At 41.9% G+C, this 21,442-nt stretch overlaps 2 protein-coding genes across 22 annotated transcripts in view; both read left to right on the forward strand.

Annotated features, from left to right (window-relative positions):
• The window catches only part of LOC135255164 (tight junction protein ZO-1-like), a 145,697-nt gene extending 140,854 nt beyond the window's left edge, over positions 1 to 4,843 (forward strand). For 13 of the 18 annotated variants that reach the window (XM_064335969.1, XM_064335974.1, XM_064335976.1 and 10 more), the window contains 3 exons: positions 479 to 696; positions 2,427 to 2,570; positions 4,046 to 4,843. In XM_064335969.1, the coding sequence (XP_064192039.1) occupies positions 479 to 696; positions 2,427 to 2,570; positions 4,046 to 4,140 (457 nt within the window). In that variant the 3' untranslated portion in view covers positions 4,141 to 4,843. The remainder of the gene's footprint in view (positions 1 to 478; positions 697 to 2,426; positions 2,571 to 4,045) is intronic. The other 5 variants (XM_064335973.1, XM_064335984.1, XM_064335983.1 and 2 more) reach the window with 2 other exon arrangements.
• A 4,279-nt stretch (positions 4,844 to 9,122) lies between these two features.
• The window catches only part of LOC135255165 (protein ENTREP2-like), a 129,140-nt gene continuing 116,820 nt past the window's right edge, over positions 9,123 to 21,442 (forward strand). The window contains exons 1-2 of one of the 4 annotated variants that reach the window (XM_064335989.1): positions 9,123 to 9,300; positions 9,617 to 9,882. Coding sequence is in view for 2 of the 4 variants with exons in the window: in XM_064335987.1 (XP_064192057.1) it covers positions 15,191 to 15,415 (225 nt within the window). In the remaining 2 variants the exon portion in view is untranslated. Of the gene's footprint in view, positions 9,301 to 9,577; positions 9,883 to 14,326; positions 15,416 to 21,442 lie in introns of those variants that run through there. The other 3 variants (XM_064335988.1, XM_064335987.1, XM_064335990.1) reach the window with 3 other exon arrangements.

The raw sequence follows: 21,442 nt of genomic DNA on the forward strand, positions 1-21,442 counted from the left end.
TTTGTTGTTGCGATCAACTGAAGCTGTTTCTTGAGTCTGAAATGCTTTCTTAAAATAATAATTTTAATGTGAACAACAATGAACAGAAAGGATCCAACAGTAGTTTTCAGGAACAATGATTGGGGACCCTTGTTTCTATTGCATCAGACTGCCGTGCTTGTCTTGTCCAAAAGTAATATTTTCTTTTTTCTGGTTGTTTTCTGATTTCCCTGGAAGACCAGGTAGTCTGCTTGAGTGGCTTTTCAAGCCAAGGGACTTATTCTTAGAGCAGTGATCTACCCTGGTGACAATATAGATTATATCTGGCCCCAGCTGGGTTTTGATACAGAACTTTGTAAAGATAGGACCGGCCTACAACTGAGTATTCCATAATTCCATATGGATTAGGGGCCTGTTTCTTCAGCCTTTTGTCCCCCTTCCTCTCTCCGCTGATTTGCGCCATGGCTGACAGGGTAAATAATCTCCTTCCACCCCCTAGCCCCAGCGCGCTGGAGGATGACGAGGAGGATGAAGGGCACACAGTGGTGGCCACGGCCCGGGGCATCTTCAACTGCAACGGCGGCGTTCTGAGCTCCATTGAGACAGGCGTCAGTATCATCATCCCTCAAGGCGCCATCCCCGACGGTGTGGAACAAGAGATCTACTTCAAGGTCTGCAGGGACAACAGCATCCTCCCCCCGCTAGACAAAGAGAAAGGTCAGTGCCCTACTGCGGGGGGGGGGGGGTTCTTGTCATCATCAAATACATCCTTGGGTCAGTTCCATCTCAAATCAGACACAGGGACATTTACATATGTCCCTGTGTCTTATACCACTCAAAGGTAGCCCCTACTGTGTTGAAAATATTCTGTTTATGTTTTGATTTTTCCATTGATTTTTCTTGTTTTAATTTAGTAGCTGGCAAAAATGGCATCTTTTCTAATCATGACAAAACTATGAACATAACTAACGAAATTTCAATATGAAAGTCTTCCCCATCCCAATAGCAAGTCCAGCTGACGTCATAGATATGAAAGCATAACAGCTCCGCAACACCTAAAATAATGTAATGCAAACTATGTAATAAAAAATCTAAATAATTCTTTCAAATTCTTACTTAGTTCTCCTAGTGACCATTTTTTAGGTGACGTGTAAACATGACATAAAATTAAAGAACAATATTTTATTTTTACTGTTTTTTTTTTGGAAGAAATGTATCTTACATTTGTAAATGTAGCTTTTTTCAGGTATGTTTTAGTTCACAGAAATGTTGGATAAAAACTGCTTTACTTTTAAATGGTTAACTGTGTGTAAATAAACTACAACAGAATTGAATCCAGTAATTTGTCAGGTCATACTAAGGGTCTAACAAATTACCTTTGCTTTTGTATCTGTGCCAATAGCCAGTACCGGCTCAAATGTAGAAGCAACGTACATCGCTGACGGTAAAAGTCCAAGCTTAGTTTTAGGAAGGTGCTGGCAGAATGTAGTATTTTTTGTGGTTATTTCTTAATCATCAACTGAAGGAACACTTGTAGTCCTTAGTTAAACAGATATGAGGTCATATTTACAGAAGAATATTCCAGACCAGATTAGTAATTGATGGAAATTTTGGAATCGAACAATGACAGTATCTCGTAATCTTTGGTCAGAATTATGTAAGTACATGTCACCAATTAAGCATTTTATGTGTAATAAAAAATGTATTGCATCCATTTGTAGTTGCACAATATTCACTGATAGGGTGCTTTAAATATTCCACCTTCATTTGCGCATAAAAATGTGCATGGTAGAAATGGAAGTCAGAGTCTGAATGTGCTTGTCTAAAATGGGCCCCATGTGCGTGTCTTGCTCCCCCTTCACTTATGGTCTGGTTATGCACCCAAGTTTGAACTGCAGGTTGCTTTGCATTTGTCTATCTCGGGTCTGAGTCTGGCCCTATCACATTTGAAATGGAATAACCTGCCATGAATGACAATTTAATGTTGTCTGTGAGAAATGATGCGTGTATCCTGACTAAAGTAAGTTGGGTGTATTTGAGACATACAAGTAAACACTGCATGTGAATTCAGGGTATATGTTTTTCATTGCGTAACAATCTGTCTCTAGGATTTGGTTTTTATCCAAAGCTTTGTTTGGCTAAAGCTATCGAGATATTTTGGATAGAAGCTGTCATTTCATTAGGTTACATTCATCACACTCTTATCTAGAGCCACAGTGTCGTGTGTTCTTTTTCTTTTTTATGTTCCTAATGACCTATTCATTTCACTGACCTTTTCCTGTCCCTTTTCATAGATTTTCATAGAGGTTTTTTTTTTCTTTTTCCATTTGGATTTTCTCACATTGCTTTTCTCTCAGTGGAAAGGGTTGCCTGCCGGGTTGTTATGGATCGGAGAGTAAGCTTTCGGGAGACTAAAACGCTGTGATTGCCCTCCTCCCCCCCTGCAGGAGAGACCCTTCTCAGCCCGCTGGTCATGTGCGGCCCTCACGGCCTCAAGTTCCAGAAGCCGGTGGAGCTGCGCTTACCTCACTGTGCGTCTATGACCCCCGACGGTTGGTCTTTTGCTCTAAAATCCTCCGACTCCTCGTCGGGTACGCTGTCCTCTCGCTCTATCCTTTTTTTGGGGGTCTTTGGGACGCCTTTTGTTGTTTGTGAAATCTGGGGTTTGTTGGGACGCCGGGGCGAGATTCCGTTTGAGGTGATTTATTCCGGTTCGTTCCGTTTTTTAAAAATTCACTTAAATTCGGTTTCCAGATCAAACCCTTTTTTGTTGCATGACATTAATGCGCATTAGGCTGCGGGTGCATGCATGCGCATGCGTGTGATTGCATGTCTGTGTGTATATGTGTATGTGCATGTGCTTGAGCAATCAATCATGGGAATCCTCTTTGATTTGGTGTCCAGGTCTCTGCCTAATTCTGTGATGAGAGCAGGGGTGACAGCGTCTGGGAGGGGAAATGGCTCGTTTAAAACGGGAGCTTTCAGCTTCCGCCGCTCGTTGCTACCGCCTCTTCTGACCCCCTCTTCTCTCCCCGTGCTCTTTCAAACTTTCCAGGAAGACGTTTGTGTCTTTCGCTTCCCTGAGACCACGTGTTGTGTGAGAGGCAGTCTTGAGTGTGCATGTGTCTGTTTCACATTAACAGAAAGCGCTTGCCATCTTCCCTCATAGTGTCGTCTGTAAACTTGGCAGGGGTCTGAATTAGCTGCTAATTAGTCCCCATTTGGAGCTGGACTACAGGGGATGAATGTGACTGCGGCCTCTTCTGTTGTCTCGCCTCATTGTAGAGGGATTTACAGCATGGCGAATTAATCCTCTTAATGTAAAACAAGACCATTCTCTCGCTTCATTTGGACTCCCCACATGTCTCAACCTCTTGTTTTCTCTTTCTCTCTCTCTTTCGCTGTCTGTCTCTCTCTCTCTCAGGGTCCTGTATGTTTTCATGGTCTGGTTAACCGAAAAAGCGTGAGCATACTGTACATAGTTTGCAAATTGGAAATTCCAAACATCCCAAAAATAAACAAGTAAAAGATCTGCTACACTCCATGGCCAGGGAATGGATTGCTGTACAATATTGCAAGACTAGTGTGTGTGTCTGTCTGTCTGTGTGTGTGTGTGTGTGTGTGTGTGTGTGTGGGAAATAGTGTAATGAATTGACCCTGGTTTTACAATTGACTGGAATTCCAAAGGCATGTTTGTGTGTGTGTCCAAAAATAGAGTTGCTCTGGGAAACTACATCAGAGGCACCACTTGTGGCTTAGTTAGTATTTGTAGGATTTACTAAAAGCCTCACAATTCCCCCTAGCTCTGACCCACCCTCCAGCCTGCGATGACAAAAGCTGTAATTTATTTGATTAGTGCAGTGGGCATGTCTTGGGCTGAAGATTAGTTCTGTCTTGGGGAACCGTATTATGAATATGTTTATACCACACTTGTGCACACATGGTTTTAATAGAGCTTTTTTAAAGTTATTTTTAGTCATGGCGAAATTTTGAGGCGTAGAAAGCCCGCTCATTTTTTCCGCTGATCTTCGTCTCGTCTCCCTCTCCCAATCCCCCCCCCCTCCAGGTGATCCCAAGAGCTGGCAGAACAAATCTCTCCCTGGAGACCCCAACTACCTGGTGGGCGCAAACTGCGTATCGGTGCTTATCGACCACTTTTGAAGAGGGAAACAGCTGGCCTGTTACTGAGTGTGAACACTGGGGGGTGGAAGGTGAACAGAGCGTCCCCCCAGAACAGCCCCCCCCCACCACCTTCACCACCCTGTGTACTGCGGTTCACGCCACCTGAAGTATTAACCTTCTGACCTCTGATGTCATTTACTTGTGCCCAGGCAAATTTCCAGATGAAGGAGGCTTGAAGAAGTTCATTTTTTCTTTTGTTTTTTCTTCTTTTCTTTTCTTTTCTTTAGGTCTGTAAAGGCTTGCAAAAATGATAAATAAACTGTAAACCATTATTGGAGTGCACACCTTGTGCCACTGACTGAATACTATTTGCGCCAAGTTTTCCTCTCTACACGGGAAAAACAAACTGCTTTGTCAGACATGTTTAACAGAAGTGGAAATAACTTTTGTGTGTATTCACACACGCAACACACGCGCACGCACTCGCACACACACTTTTACATGCGCAGACGCACACAGATTTGAAACTACCGTAATTACAATTATCGTAGTAATAAAAATAGCGTGTACTGTTTCTGTCGTTATTAGATTAACAGATGAGGACTTTTGTCACGCTGATATTTTTCATTTTTCCTTTTTTTTTTTCATTGATGGACTTGCAAAGGTTTGAGAATGCTGTGCCAGACCAGATGCCGTCATTCTGATGGCAAGCATCTCAGAGTCTTAAAAAAAAAAACACAAATGAAGCTTACACTATCAACAGATTTCCAGGTGCACGTTGTACCTCTATACATGGTCTTTTGATTTAGAACGGTTTTTAACAGTGTTTTATCGTAAATGAGAATTCTGACTTATTTTTGTAGCTATGGAACTCTCCTGCTGTCTCAAGATCTATGCATGTGCCGTCTCAGGTCCACACACCTGCTCTGTCCCACCCAGTCATCCCCCAACTGACACTCAAAAGCAGTGATGCCTTATCTGCATATTATTCACGTTTTTCAGTACTTTGTTTTTTTTTTTAGTTTCTTTTTTTAAGTTATATGTTATGAAAAGAAAGAAGAGGTGCGTTTTGCTATTTTTGCAGCCCACTGTATAAAATAAACTTGGGGTTTGTTTAGCACAGAAGAACAATGGAGGCTGAGGAAAAAAGATATCCTTTCTTTTTTCTGATATGCATATGAAGTCAAAAGAGAAACAAGGTTTAAGAAGAAAATGTCGGAAATTGTGGCTGTATATAATGCTAGCATATGGCCTTGGTTCTTGGTTTGTAAATTAACTTTTGTATGTCTTTGTTATTTTGTACAAAACTAAACAGAAAAAATGGTTTCTAAAAAAGGATGACGTGAAATGAATATGGTTATCTTTGTATTCTGATTATACCCTTGAGCCTTGGAACTTGTAAGTTAGCAGTAATAAATCAAACTTTTCTACCGATGTACACACACTACATTTAAACATTTTTATCAATCACAAGATGTTTTTATGATTATTTACAAAAGTGCTTGTTTAATTTAAAAATCTGTACTTTGAAAGGGTCAACTTCATTTATTTGTGATACTGAAAGCTGTATTGTGTGCCCTGAAATGTATTTTTGTACTAATAGACAATTTATTATGGCGCACCAGTACTGTTTTCATTAGAAAAGATAACACAAGCTTCAATGAGACATTAGCATTTCTTTGTGTGGCTGACATTTTTTTTCTTTGCAACATATTTCTAAGTATACCACTGTATTAATAAAATAATTTTTAAAATAAACACTGTTGTTGATTTTTTCCCACTGGTTGATTCATATCTTCTAGCTTGCGGGAGGCAATATGTTTGTTCTGATAAACTTGAAAGTACAGTTTCTGTGTGGGTTTGAATTATGTTTGAATGCTTCACAGATGTGCAGGGGGAGTTGAGGGTGCAGCTTCTACGGGGAATTAATCCAGGTTCTGGTTTTCTAGCACTCTGTCACCTTCCCGTTGGCAATGTTTTTCACAGGGTGAGAACTAAATTTGTTTTTTCTGTCATGTTTTTATTCCCAGACTTAGCTGGTTCTTGCTTTTCCATACCTTCTTCACTCTGGAGTTCTTTGTCAGTTTCCCCCCAGATGGCAGTTGCTAACGGAAATTGCATACACTCAGTGGTCACTTTATTAGGTACACCTGCTCGCAAATAGCCTGCTCCTCCTAACTACAAATAATGTGGCTGAAACCCAAGATGAGTGGACCTTCTGTGGGCAAAAAAAAAATCTTGGTAATGAGAAAGATTAGGGGAGTATGGACAGACTCGTTCAAGCTGACAGAAAGGCCACAAATGCTCAAATAATAGCTGTTTACTACAGTGGTGTTCAGGGCATCTCAATTGGCTGAGTCAAATCTTGAAGTAGGTGGGCTATAGCAGCAAAAGGCTGCATCGGGGTCCACTCCTGCCAGGTAAGAATAGTAAAATGAGGTTACAGTGGGCATGTGATCACCAAAACTGGATGATAGAAGATTGCTCACTACCCTCCACTGGCTGCCTGTTATAGCTCGCATCAAATTTAGAACATTGGTCCTAGCATACCAGGCAGTCAAGGGATCAGCCCCAGCATACCTCCACAAGATATTCAAACCCTACATGCCAGCCAGACCCCTCCGTTCTGCTACCTCAGGACGCCTGGCACCTCCCCCTCTTCGCACCTGCGCTTCCCAAACACGTCTCCTGTCTGTTCTGGCCCCACGATGGTGGAATGACCTGCCCGTGGTGGTCAGAACAGCCGAGACACTGACCCACTTCAAGCGATGACTGAAGACTCACCTCTTCAGGCTGCACCTATCCCCATCCCTCCCTACCTCCCTGTAAATTACTGTAAGCTTAGGGTTGTAACTAGGTAGCTGTTTTGTAGGTAACTTAGTTAATGCACCTGTCTTAACTACTGCTTGTATTTTTGCATAGACTGCGTTGTTGCTGTTTTCGTTTGTGTTAGTGTTAAACAGTTTAACCTTCAGGGTCCAAGTTGAACTATGCGGTTGTTCCCTGCACTTGGAACGGTACTTCCCTCTAGGGTTTTCGTCATACTTGCTCCTGGTTATGGTTATACACTTTGTTGTACGTCGCTCTGGATAAGAGCGTCTGCCAAATGCCTGTAATGTAATGTAATGGAAAAATGTTGCCTGATCTGACAAAGCTGCAACAAGTAGATAGTAGGTTCAGAATTTGTTGTAACCGGCATGGATCCACCCTGCCTTGTGTCAACAGTGCAAGCTGGTGGTGGTGGTATAATGGTGTGGGGGAACATGGTCTTTGCACATCACTTGAATGCCATAGCATATCTAAGCATTGTTGCTTAGGTATGGTATACCTAAGTAAAATGCGCTATGAAACAAATGCATGCATTGTATCAAGCTGGTTCCACAGCCATGACTTCAGTTTACTCGAAGGGCCTGAACAGAACCCAGATCTCAATCCAGTGGAGCACCTTTGGGATAAGGTCGAAGAGGTTTGCAGCTTGAACATGTGGCCGAAAAATCTGCGGGAACTGTGTGCTGTTCAAATCAGCAGGGACTAAAGTCCCTAAGAATGTTTCCAGCACCACCTCATAATAGCTAGGTGTACCTAATAAAGTGGCCACTGAGTATATATTGCACATTTTTATGGCATTTCTATTAACAACAATGCAAGGTTGTCACATAAAAAGGCACAATTTGAGGTGTTGCACAAATTAAATACAGCACTGTAATTCATGTGCAGTTTTGGCTGCAGCAGCAGGGGGCGCTATTGAGACACTGCATGTGTTTTGAATTTGAGTTGTCCAGTTCTGTACATATGAAACTGGACTCAAATTGCCACCTTGGCAAGGTACAACTACATGATTTGCTACTGTTTTTAGTATTTGTGTTGCTCCAGTCTCATTTTAGGTCAGTAAAATATGTTCACAGGTTTATTTGGGACATGAAGAGGAGAAAGTTCAGACTGCATTAAATAGTGAATGTATGATAAAATGTGAGCTAAACATGCAACAATTTAACTGAAGTATGTTTTGAGGACAAAGATGTACTGGTCAGTTGATGACTAATGGCTATCTCTTGCTGCAAAAACTTCCACTACCTGCTACACACGTTTGCAAATATAATCTTCTGTTTCTTTTGAGTTGGAAGCGTATCTGTAGATGTACCAAACAAAACAATTCTTTAATTTTTCACTTCCATCATTTGTCTAGCAATTTGTTCTCATTGGTCAAGATGAGCAAGTTACATTGGATTAATGAGCCTTTCCTGAATTTGAACTGAAGCTGTAAATAAAAAAAATGTTGCTTGAATTGATGCCTGACGTTTCTATTTCTATTATCTCAGATGGGACTCTATATGGAGCAACACTGGCTAAAGCGTCCTAGAAACCAATCAGATTGCAGGAAACTGATCTCAAGCTAAAACTTCCCTGTCCAGATGCTCTAGACTAGAGCACAGGTTTACAAATCCAATTCTGGAGGGCTGCTGGTTTTCGGTGTTTCAGCACCATTCGTTTAAATTTTCGATTGGTTAAATAGACACATCTTGTCCTCAAGGCCTTAATTGGCTGCTGATTGAAAGGAAGTCACAAGAATCTACAGGCAGCGTAGCACATTTTGATTTGATACCCCTGCTCTTAAGAGAGTATAGCGTTGTGGTTGAAACTAGTGTGGAAGATCAAAACAAGACGCTCTTGTCTTCACAATCCAGTCCATACTTCTCTCTCAACAAACATAATGACTGTATTAAGAGAAAGCAGAGGAGTGTGTGTACTCTTCTAAGTTTACCTAGACTCTACCTAAGTTTACGTTTACTCAAAGTCAGTGGTAACCAATCCTGTTTCTGGAGATCTACCGTCCTGTAGGTTTTCACTCTTACCTAACAGAGCATGTCTCATTCAACAGGTAGAGATCTTGTTCAGCTGCTAATTAGATGAATCAGGTGTGCCAAATTAGAGTTTAAATGAAAACCTATAGTATCATATATCTCCAGGAACAGGGTTGGTTACCACTGACTGAGTCATTTTTTAAAAATAATGTTCTGAGGTTTGGAACTGTAACTTTTCTGGCCAAGGCTCCCTACAATCTGATTGGTGCCAGCAGATTTCTCTTAATGGATTTGGTGCAATCCAGGGTTATCTTGTTCCCCATTTAGCACCCACTTCTCTTACTGATGGGTAATTCTGTAATGGATCTTCCCTACTTTGGATAACTAGCATCAGCAGGTGATAACAATGTGCTTTGCTAGTATGGGTATTCTGCAAGATGTTTTCATTTGACTGGCCTATTGGGTAAACCCTTAATTTACAAACTGAAATGGTCTCCTGAAGGTGTTTTAACAGACCACAACTGTGACAAACTGTGCACATTTTAAATTTCCACTTGGTCATTGTTTATTTAATACGTAGAGGCTCTCAGAGTTTTTGAATGGGTAGACATAGCCATAGAGGATTTGAGTTTCAACTACAACTACACCCCCCCCCCCACCCCCCCCAACCACAATGTCATCTCTTCTGAAATTCTTCATTTTGAACCCCCCAGCAGAATGTCATGGCTGCTATGAATGGTTCCAGTGTCACACAAACACCTCTCTGTGATGATGTTACAGCTGTAATCTACAACAGTATTCGTCAGTCTTTCTGTCTGACTCACAGGACAGCTTGATCTGTTTTTATCACAAAATAAAGTGAGCCATTCAGACCCAACAAACCGGATTAGGTAACTGCATAATCAACAGCTTCTAACGGATCGATTGTGCTCACAACGAAACAAAAACCAGCCCACCCTGCAGCTCTCCATGCACAAAGGTAAATCCCCCTGTTTTAGTGGAACTAGTTCCATATCTTCAAAAAAATTATGAATCTTGAGAGTCATATGTATGACTGATTGCCTGCTGTCATGCTCCTACATTTAGGGTAATTGATCAAAGTGGTTAATTATCCAGACTTTCTGCATTCGTTTACATCTCTTCAGCACAGGACAGTAGGTGGCAGTGTGACTCAGTAGTTAGAAAGCAGGATTTTACGCATTTAATTTGCTAGTTTAAATCATGGTTTGGATATAGTTTTAGTGCATGCATTTTATTGATGATCTAACTTGGTACAAAACTTCTGACAATTTTCATTTTCATTTCATTTTCCATTGTTTCAGCAAATGTGGAAAAAATCCAAAAAATAATTTAAAAAAAAGTCCAAGTCCAGCGGCCAGTCTTGAAAATGGGTTCCTCACTTGTGGTTAGCATAAATCTTTGACAGCATTTTGCAGCAGTTTATTGGATGCATATTTGCTTCAGTTAAGTAATTTGAAGGGTGCCAGATGCAAATTAGTAACATAAAATTAGTAGTGCAAATTTGATTATCACTTGAAATACATAGATAATTACAGTAAGATCTCTTAAGATAGGTAAATGCCACATTAACCTAAAGGTTGAGACAATCACATTGCTTGGTGTAGATGATGCAGTGAACTCAATTTTCAGCCACCATAAGAAACTAGTGAATGCATTTCCTTGCATGGAACATAGAACATCCATGCAAGGCGTCGCAGTATAGTGTGGAATGGAATTTAAATGAAAGAACAAGCTATTAATACGTGAGTTTGGTAGTCACCTGCTGACAGGGTAACCTGTGACTGCATTGCATGGGTGACCTCACTGACTGGGTGAACTGGGTCAGTGAGCTCTATGGCTGTGACGATGTGAATTGTCAGTGAGCTCTATGGCTGTGACAGTGAAAACCGTCAGTGAGCTCTATGATTGTGACAGTAAGAAATGTCAGTGGGCTCTATGGCTGTGACAGTGTGGAACTGTCAGGGAGCTCTATGACTGTGATGGTGAGTACTGTTAATGAGCTCTATGACTGTGATAGTGAGTACTGTCAGTGTGCTCTATAGCTGTGACAGTGTGGAATTGTCAGCGAGCTCTATGCCTGTGACGGTGTGGAACTGTCAGTGAACTCTATGACTGTGACAGCGAGCTCTTTCACTTTGACTCTGTAAACTTCAGAAGGCAGATAATCATGAGGTTAAGCTAGTTGTTGCACTTTCGGGACTTTGGGTCCTGCTATATTATTAATGCATAGCGACAGCCAAGTCAAATAAACTGGGGGGGGGGGGGGGGGGGCTGCAAGTGTAGAGGTATTGACTCTGTTTCATGACAACAAGCCTTTATGCTGTTTGTTATAGCACATCAAACAGCCACTTATGGAACTTAAGGTCAGTTGGCCAACTAATTAAATCTCTTCAGACCCAGCTGGAAAATTGCTGAGCAGCAAAAAAGTGCATGAAGTAGCACAGTTAATACAATACAGAAATAGGAGATAGAGAAGGATGGAGTTATAGCAGCAGTGGGGGAGGATCAGGGTTTTATTTCTACTTCTCGCTGGCCAAACTGTTTACATGGTCTGACATCTTAGCAGGAAAACCATGACTGACAGCTGATGATTGTTTTTCCATACGAGCTTGACTGTACAAATTGCCATCAAATTGCGTCAGAGCATGGAATGTTAAAATATGCTGGATTACACAGCACATATCAAGTATATCAAGTTAATATCAAGATGATCATTGTGGTTTTGTCAAGAGACAATTTTGTTTTCCTTGTATTTTGTTTGTTTTCCAAAGAAAAAAACAACAGAATACATTTTCTTTGGAAGGGACGCTGCTTTGACAGCTGTCAGTGGTTTTTGTGCCAGTCAAAGTCTAATTGCTGTGTCAGAGAGGTTTATAACTTCAATTTATGCCTCCAGCCTAGGCCCTTGGCCAGAAAGCCTACTCTGACTGACAAATATAGAGATGTGAGATGATTATCAACGACAACTAATATCACGTTTATCCCTTCGAAATCTGTTAATTTGAACTTCCCTTTTCATTTGGTCTGCTGTATAAAATGAAGGGAGGAAGCTGGGTAAGATGATGCTAGTGGGGAAGGGTTTAGAATGTGATGTCAAGTGGTTGAATATTTAAAAACAAATGTACATTGTTTATACTACCAGTCAGGGTACATTACCAATTAATAACAGACTGGAAACATTTTGTTTCAGTAATTGGGGTGCTTTGAGATATTTATTTATTTTTTATTTTTTTTGCATCAGCTGTACTTGTCTTACAAATATGAGCTATTCTAAACTGTGTCAATGGAGAGGTGGTGTTTGAACCTAACAAGAGTTTAAAAATCTAATAAAATCTGTGCCAGTCATATCTATTCTATCATTTGAAGGCGAAACATGTTCTCTAGTTTTGTCAAATTCTTCAAAATTCTGTACACATACCAGTTTCAAAGTGTTGTGGTTTCAAATCTCTGCATTAACACCTTCTTAATGTATTCACATTCTCTGCAAAATTTTGTTAATTGTATTTTATAAACTTTGACCCATTGAGTGCTAATCAAGGTTTCAGAAAAGCCTAAGATCTGCCCTAAGAATTAGGAAATGGACTGACAATATCATTGCTTTTAGCCCCCTTTTGTGGGGAAAATAAGATTAATAAAGATCAGCTCTGATCACATTCAAATTCACCACATACAACAAAAGTGCTGTTGCCGACTAATCTTGGGATGTTCCCAGACCTGGATCTTGGGTGGCTCTAAACAAGAATGCTGTTGTGTCCTCATAGTGCTCCAACATAAATCACTAAATCACATAAAAACTTATAATGTGTGGCCCAAGGATGAGTTGTGGCCCTAAACAATTGCCTAGTGTTTATGCCAGCGGCCTGCTCTGGTTGTTCCTGTGAATCTATGACTGATGAGGGCGGTTGACTCCGAAATAAATTCTGTAGGCATTGGGATAAATAGGCGATTCTGTTCTGCATTAATTTTTCAGCGCATTCAAGTGTTGTGCCCTGTGTTATCTAGCAATTCATTGTAAAGCCTAACGATGAGCAAGTTGTTTTGGTGGCACCAGGAAGTGCGAGACGAGCCAGACGTTTTCGAGCCTGGTAGACAGAATTTTCTTGCTAGGCCTACCACAATGTTTTCTGAAATTTGGCATTGACTTGGCACTGAAGTACTGGTTCGTCTGACATTCCTATTAGCTGCACCAAGAGAGGATGAATTCAGTGATGCCGGTCAGGCTACGCCACATGACACGGTGTCATGAACATGTAAAACATAGTTGTCGGCTAAATGAACCACCTGGGCAGATTCAGCCCACAATACACAAGTAGGCCTACAGTGCCACCTTTGTGTGGATCACACATATTAAATTACCAGGTCACATAATGGCAATATACGCACAATGGCCACTTTATTAGGTGCACCTATCTAGCATTGAGTAGGACCCCCTTCTGCCTCCAGAATTCTTTGCTGCATGGATTCAGTAAGGGTGCTGGAAACATTACTTTGGGATTTTGGTCCATGCTGACTCAATAGCATCACGCAGTTCCTGGAGATTTTTCAGCCACATATTCATGCTGCAAATCTCCCATTCCACCTCAGCCCAAAGGTGTTCTATTGGATTGAGATCTGGAGACTATGTCTCAAAGACCATTGCAGTAAACTGAAGTCACTGACATGCTCGTGGAACCAGCTTGAGATGTTGTTTATCGCACCATTCTCTGTAAACCCGAGAATGTAGTGTGTGAAAATCCTAGGAGGGCACCTGGAACCACCACATCTGGCATCAACAATCATACCACACCCAAAGTCGCAGAGATCAGGCATCTCGTCCATTGTAATGTTTGGTTGAACAAAACAAAAAAAAAAAAAAAACAAAAAAAAAAAAACTAACCTCTTCATCATGTCTGCATGCTTTATATATTGAGTTGCATCCATATGATTCGCTGTTTGGACGAGCAAGCTGTTGTAACGAGTAAGTGTACCTAATAAAATGACCGAGTGTATATTAAGTGAAAATTACAGTAGACTACACTTAATCGCCAAAGCAATCCTATAGTGATGGTCAGACATTGCAGCTGAATGGCCAGCTATAGCCTAATGTACACGTGCTGTGCATCCTCCGTTATAACCAGCCCATGCTCCAGAATAGCCAAAAAAATTCCCTTAGAGCAATCAAATTTTATGCTAGTTTAGATTTTCTTCAGGTTTCCACAAATACCGCCTCAAGTTCACTGGCTACACAAAAAACGCGCATACGTTTTCGCTCGCTCCACATCATGGGAAAAGCGCATTATTTTTTACTTATATTCTACGTCTCCCGCTGACTCGAGTACCTTTCTGCCTTCCAACTGACCCAAACGCGCTTCTATCCCGCTACGCGTGCCTGTAGTAAGTGCGTCCCCTCCCCCCGACCAACTGCACTGAATTTATGTTGACTGAAAGATATTGTGAGAGGGTTGAGACTTCGACGTATCGTGCACCTGCATTTGTTTGGAGCACCGTGTTTCCTGAGAGAAATTTCGTTCCCGAGTTCCATCTGCTGGACATGTAGCACTAACGTAGAGGACTACAAGCAGGTATCGGTGTAGTGTTTGACAGCTGCGGCAAAAAGAGCATCAGGACGCGGCTGGATCTTGCGTTTCCTCGCAGTGCTCGCTTACACGTTTCCTTGTTTTCTCTTCTTGCTCTTCCTCTCTTCTCGGGCTGAGCGCATGTTCTTCTGCTTCGATTCTTCAATAACTGTTTTACAGCCCTTGCTAATCAGCGGAGCAATGATGCAAGGTAGGCTACTTTAATTTCGCCAAGTAGCGAGCAGAGGAACAAGGAAACACAGTGAAACACCGCGGACGTTGATGTGACGGACTATGCACATGCATTTTTAGCCTCGATAACTGGTCACGTTTGTCACCAGCTCTTGTCGAGGTGCGATTTTTTTTTTCATTCCTTGGAAGTAAATGTATGGATTTGGATATAGCAAGCTAGCTGATTCAACTTGCCACCCACACACATCTCTCGGAGAAGAACAGAAATTTTCCAGCTTTCATGTGTGTACACACTTGGCAACACTTCTCTCGGAAACGTCTTTTTGGATTGTTACTAATGCCACAGACCTATTTTTACATCTCGGCATCGGACAGTAATTGTGACTGCTGTGGTGTTTTGTTGGTTTCTAAATTAACGGGCCTGTTTTGGCTATTCTCTGACATTCTGTTTGGATGCCATTATTAAACGTAGAATAGAATTTCCAGTTGAGAGTCATCGGAGTCTATCTCGTTTTAACAATGCCCGTCAGTGCACTGCCTAGGGGCCGTTCGCTCAGCCCCGTGTCCCTGTCCCGTAGTCTTTCGAGGCTAAGAGAGTTTCGGACCCGGACCCGAATCATGCTTTCCCTTGGAGTTTCTCAGATGGTGTTGGGAAGTCTGATTTTGGCAGTCAGTTTCGCTGCTTTGGCTCTTACTGTCTCGCCTAGGGTCAGACATTCGTGTCCATTCTGGGCCGGCTTTTCCGTAAGTATTTATTATTATTATTATTATTATTATTATAATTATTATTATTATTATTATTATTATTATTATTATTATTATTATTAGCACTATTTGTGTATTTTGTGCCCGCACGCGGACCACTGGCAGTGGAATAATTTCCAAGTGCGGGTTTGCGTTTAGAACGAATAAGCAGGAATCAGACGTCAACCGCAAGCAGCATCGGGCTTGTGGGTTGCAGACGTGGATGAAAATTAACGTTGCTATTGTAGAAAACCGTTGGCATAAAAAGACTTTGAGATTTCGAGTTCATATTACGGTCATGGCCACCAGAGAAGTAGCCTAGGCTATAAGGTAAAAATGTAATTTACGACAGTCCTGTAGGGAACATCTGTAGCCCCAAATGAACTAGCTCATTAGTTAAATTGCTGGACCTGTATTGGAGTATTGCTGCATTAGCCTACACAGTTCCCTCTGGAACGTTTTGATGCCTTTCGTCTTTTGGCTGCTTCATTTCATAGCCTATCAAAATGGCAATGTCACGTGCATTGTCAGGTAGTTTTATTTCATATTGATACATTGGTTAGTAAGGCAAATCTTGTCAGTAGATATGCTGTTGGTTGATAAATATGCGCAACATCCGTCATGTCCTTTTATTGCTTAAAAATGGTTGTGTTTTCGGGGCTTGACATGTTGTTTGTAATAGGTGTTTACCTTGTTGGTTAATAGCCTCTCTTATTGAACAAAATTGATTACACTTGATACAGCAGATGGATAGCAGTTACTGAAACAGTGAGAACTTAGTAAATCTTTGCGTTGCTGAGATAGTTGGATGCGTGACGTAATTTGCCAGCAGTACAGTGGTTGTTTGCTGCCTTCAATGCTCACACAAAATGACCTTATTACCATAAGGTCAAACATGTGCGTTCACTCATCTCTTGCCATATTGAAGTATGTCCGTTAACAGAAAGTAAAACTGGAGGCGTATTTGTTATGAAAGGTTTCCTCAGTGTCCGCTGTTTATTCTTGTTTAACAGTTATTATTGTGTCACCTTGGTTGCTGTTCAGTTTGGACATTAATGGGCCCAACATAAATGGACATTTTAAAAGAGATTTTCAGGTTTGATGCCATTTCCTCACTCTAAGTACTACAGAACTCGCTATTTTATTTCACTGCATGACTTTGAAGCCAGTGGCAGTTGACATTTATGGATCCATTTCCATGTTAATTACTGCATACATTACAGCTTGAAAGCAGAGGCAATTGGCAGGGGCATAGACTATGCAATCATTAAGTAATTGAAAGAAACATGCTCAGGAAGTAATTTTCAATAGAAGATGTTCCTCTTTCAGCTCTGATGCCAGTGTTGTTGTAAGAAAATATACATAAGTATGCTCTTTGGTTTTTTTGTGGGGGATGTTTTCATTTCCTGCTTTGGAGCTGTGAGATTACTCCTTCAATAAACTTCACATGGGTTTCCCCAAGTGACTTGCATTCCTCCCCCTCCTCTTCCACAACATTCCAAGAAATTTTATTTTATAGCAAGCGCAATGTTTAGGAAAATCTCTATCCCGCTTTCTCCCCTTGTTTTTCAGCAGCATGTCGCCTTGCCTGCACTCAAGCACACTTACTGCTGTACGCTTTCGCTTTTTACAACAAACTTTTATGTCACAGAACTTTGCAGCTCTGAGTTGATCTGCAATGACTGTTCTGTGAATAGCTGGCAGGATGCAGCGGCTTTTTGGGTACATCAGACATTCATCAGTCACTGAAATAAAAAACGCATAGGAACTCATTTGTTCCATTCAATGAAAGATTTGTTTGGAGACCAATGTAAACCAAAGTGTGATGAGCCATTGGTATTGCATATGAGCGTTTCTCATGTGATCTTAATTAAACCATTTAAATGTTGTTTTTAAAGAAAGTGTGCAATCTAAATCAAATCATTTACTGTCTATGATCAGCGGATTTGGTATCTTGTTGATAATTTAATTTATTCCCACTGCATCTGCTTAATGGGCAGCCAATCAGAGGTGAACCTGCAGTGCCAGAATATGCATAGCATTTCAGAGCTCCAGCTTTCCTGTTTAGAAATGACATAATTTATACATCCAAACAAAATTCTATCCTGTTTCTAAACTTGGAATACGTAAATATACATCTTAATATACTTTCTCATAGTTGAAACAAACCAATGTCTGTGTACAGTTAGTTGGGAGTTTTGTATTTTTTTTTGTTCTTGAAAGTTGTTTTAACACTTTTGCCTAATAAGGAAGGCTATACACTTACAGGATGTTTAGTTGGTTTTTTTGTCTCCTTTATGCATGGCTTTGAGCTTATAGTTAGTATTGTGCTGTAAGAAGACATTCTTAGCTGGAGAACATTTTCTGCATCTTAAAACTTGATGACAGTTCCTCTAAATATTTATGAAGTGGCACTTTCTTGTCTTCCTGCCATGAATCCTGGCAGGGCTGGGAGCATCACTATGAGAATGCTTCATGGGGATTGTTAGTGGGACAGGTGGCCAGTGAGAGCATCGCTTTAGAGAAGTGTGATCCTTAGAGATAAGTGGTGTTGGACTCATAGGGTCGCTGGGTCAGAGGTCATGCTTGCTCTTGCAATTGAGCAATGCTTGGTATTCACTTTTGGGATAAAATGTGAGAATATGATTCTCTCCCTTTCTCTACACAACAAGGCCACTGAGAGCATGAGAGAGATTAAGAGTGTTGTCTTCAATCTTTTCCACCACAAATGGAAAGGACTTATCTCGTGTTTATGCAGGGGTTGCTGCTTGTTGAAGGCATCATTCTTTTTATGCTGTGTCTCTGTTTGATACAAGTGTCAAAACAGATTTTGGACAATATGGGTCAGTACCCAAAGTGCCTCCTTCAGAGGTATTTCTAATGAGATGTGGTAACCCTTGAGCTACCTGATTTGAACCAAGGAATGAAACCAAGGGAACAGCACCCCAAACCCATTTCGCTCCCAGGAAATACCAGGAAAATACCAGGTCCTTGGAAGTGATGTGAAGACTGGTCTGATGTAGCCTAAGTCAAACGGAAGTTTCTTACAGCTGGGACGAGTCGTAATCCCCATTTGGACTGAGGAAGCTGCCTTGTCTGTGCTTTGGGGATGGTTGTTACCACTTGCACATGCACACATGCACATGCGTACACACACACACACGCGCCTGTCTACGTCCCTCTGAAAACTAACAAGGAGTGAATATATCAAGGCTTGTTTGATGACCCCTGTGTGCTGGTGTATTTTGTTGTGTACACACTTTGTTTGCTGACGGCGTAGGGCCCTGCCTTTCAACATGGGGCTCAATCAGAGTGATAGCTGCTGGCTCCTTCTTTAGCTTGCCCTACAGTACATGGCCATGCATTTCACTGGGGTTATCCTCTCTGCTATTAGTCATCGCTCCGTGAAGGGCCAGTGCATGGGAGGGAGAGGGGTACAGCCATGGGGGAGTGGGAGGGTGCAGGAGGGGCAGCAGCACCAGGGGGAACGTGGTACATTCCACACCCTCTAAAAATCGAGCTGCTTGGTATGTGGAAGCCAGCCACAAAAGCAATAACGTGACCCAAAAATAATAATGAAAGCAATCTTGAAAGATGAAACCTGAAATGCCTTTGTACGTGTGCGTGTGTGCACACACATACAGCAGCTAAATTACATGTTAAGCTCCCTCTTGAAATTTCAATGGAGAGCCAGTTCACTAAGTCACGTCTACTTTATTGTCATTTAGGACAAACATATCTCATCTGCTGTCCTCGCTCAGATTCCTCGATCAAACCTGAGAAGAACATTCTGGAATAGAAGGATTTCTTTACAAATTTTATGGTTCTTCTTTTATTAAAAAAAAAACATATTTTTCCTTTTTTCTCCCAAGTTTGTAAATTGCTTTGCTTTTCACGTTTCCATGACGTGATCATTCATGAAGTTGTGCCAGTTGGAGGAGAGTCGCCTCTTGCACTGGTGACAGTTTGCCTGTATATATGTTTGGATGGTAGCCCCCTCCACCTCCTGAATGCATATGGTTGGTTCCTCATAGGTCCCTTTGGTCTCAGATTAGCACAGGGATTTCTGAGATCCAGGATTCTGTGTGTAAAGTCTTACCAAGTTGGGTTCTTTTGTCTCCCAACCATTCTTTTACAGTGCCGAGCCAAGTCAAGGCTAATCCTGGCATAGAGGGTGTCTGTCTCTAAGTGCTGGAGGCTGTTAGACTCTGTCAAAATTCATCAAAGTGATCTTTGGTTTATTGCATGGTGATCACAAGGTGAAAAATGAAGTGTGGCATAGTTGTAATTGGGCAGCAATTTTTAATGGTATCATTTTACAATCACTATTTTTAAATGAGCTGCGAAGGGGAGGGAATGGAGGCAGAGGAGAGGGGAGGTGGCTGGCCCAGAGGTTGAAGTCTGATTGTATGCCTCCTTTTCTTGGGTCTCCCAGCATGCATCTCTCCTCACGGGGCAGAGGGAGGCAGAGTGTATCAGAGCTGTGCATCAGAGCTATACACCTGTCCCACCTGAATGTGAAATGCTGCTGCAGCTTCCCTACAGCCATAAGCACGCCACACTGTCGCAGCACTCTGTCCCTCAGCTGGCCTCAGCTCAGCTCAGTGACGCCGCCATCGGGCAGAAAGAGGGGGAGAGTGCGAGACCCGCGAGGCCATGAAGCTGGGTCCGTCTCCCGCTGCGATGCTGAGCGTGTGCCAAACAGACAGTCAGAGGTCCCCCCCCCCCCCCCCAGTGTGCTTCTGGCTGATATAGCACGTAGTTACCAAAGACGGTAAGCGAGTGAGACTTGGTGGGAGGCCGTGTTTTAATCCCCACCAAAAAAGAAAAAGAAAAAAAAAAACGAGCTGAGAGGAGAATCACATTTTTTTAGAAGCTCTAAGAATGGCGAAGTGTTTCTAATTTACACCTACTTGATAATGCGCTTTTTGTTGTGAAATGACAGGCCTCCTTTTAGGACTTTGCGATAGCTGGAGTCAGGGGTTGAAGCACTGGGACGGAATCCAAGTTTTTTTCTTTTTGACTCGCATAAGCCTTCCTGCCTGTGTCCATCGGGGGAAGTCACTGAGCTCTGCCTCCTGGGTCAGGGCAGTCTTCATTTGATTGACATGTCAGTGGATCTGACTTTTTTGCTCCAGATTAAAGTCAATTTCTGGTGTTAGTGTGTTATCTGTGATCCTGACCCAGTGGAAAACAGTGGCTTGCTGTGGCTATTTCCCTATTCAGTGCAAATGGTGTTTGTGTTTTTATGCTCTTAGAGGCTGACATATTCTTTATGTTAGGAGCTATGTATTTTATTGGTCAGATCAGACAGGCTGGCAAGAGAAGACAAACTCACTCAGCATCAACGATGCTCTGTGGTAGAAGTCCGTGTTCACCCCTCCCTCTTCGCCTCAGCGGGCGTATGGGGAGTGTTCTGGTGCAAAAGCTGATTGCTAACTTCCATTCTCCCCCCATGACTCTACTGAGCAGTAGAACAGAAAATAGAGACACATATACTCTCCCTTGTTCATCTTCAATTTGTTTTCTTTTTCAGATAAATTAAACCCGCACAGGGACTTCTAAATTGCTGGTAATATTGATTATAACCCATATTTGGAATTATGGATGATTAATTTATTGCAAATGAATGTCTGGGGTTATAAGCCGACCTCATTTTCTACTTATTTGGACATGTAGACCATGGTTATTTTCTATGTTCCTGTGTTGTATCAGTTTTTGAGATCTGTGCACTCTTTCTCTGGAGCCTGAAGATGGTGGTTGCTGGGTAACAGACGCTGTGCATAGTGTTTGCCTTGTCGAACCCTTCAGACGGGTGTGGGGTGCACCGCGGGGTTTTGGTAGATCAGTGAGAGGGGGAGCACGGGGCGCCAGGTGGGTGCTTTGCTGTGAAAAGAGAGCAGCAGTTACAGTTACTGAGGAGGAAACCTGTTGTGCATTGAGCGCACTCCTCCACTGCATGTCTGAACACATTCCTCACTCTGTTTGGGGGCAGAGGGGTGTCGTAGCTCAAGGCGGACAACAGTC

This window comes from Anguilla rostrata, chromosome 5, assembly GCF_018555375.3.
Source record: "Anguilla rostrata isolate EN2019 chromosome 5, ASM1855537v3, whole genome shotgun sequence".
In the NCBI taxonomy this organism is placed as follows: Eukaryota; Metazoa; Chordata; class Actinopteri; order Anguilliformes; family Anguillidae; genus Anguilla; species Anguilla rostrata.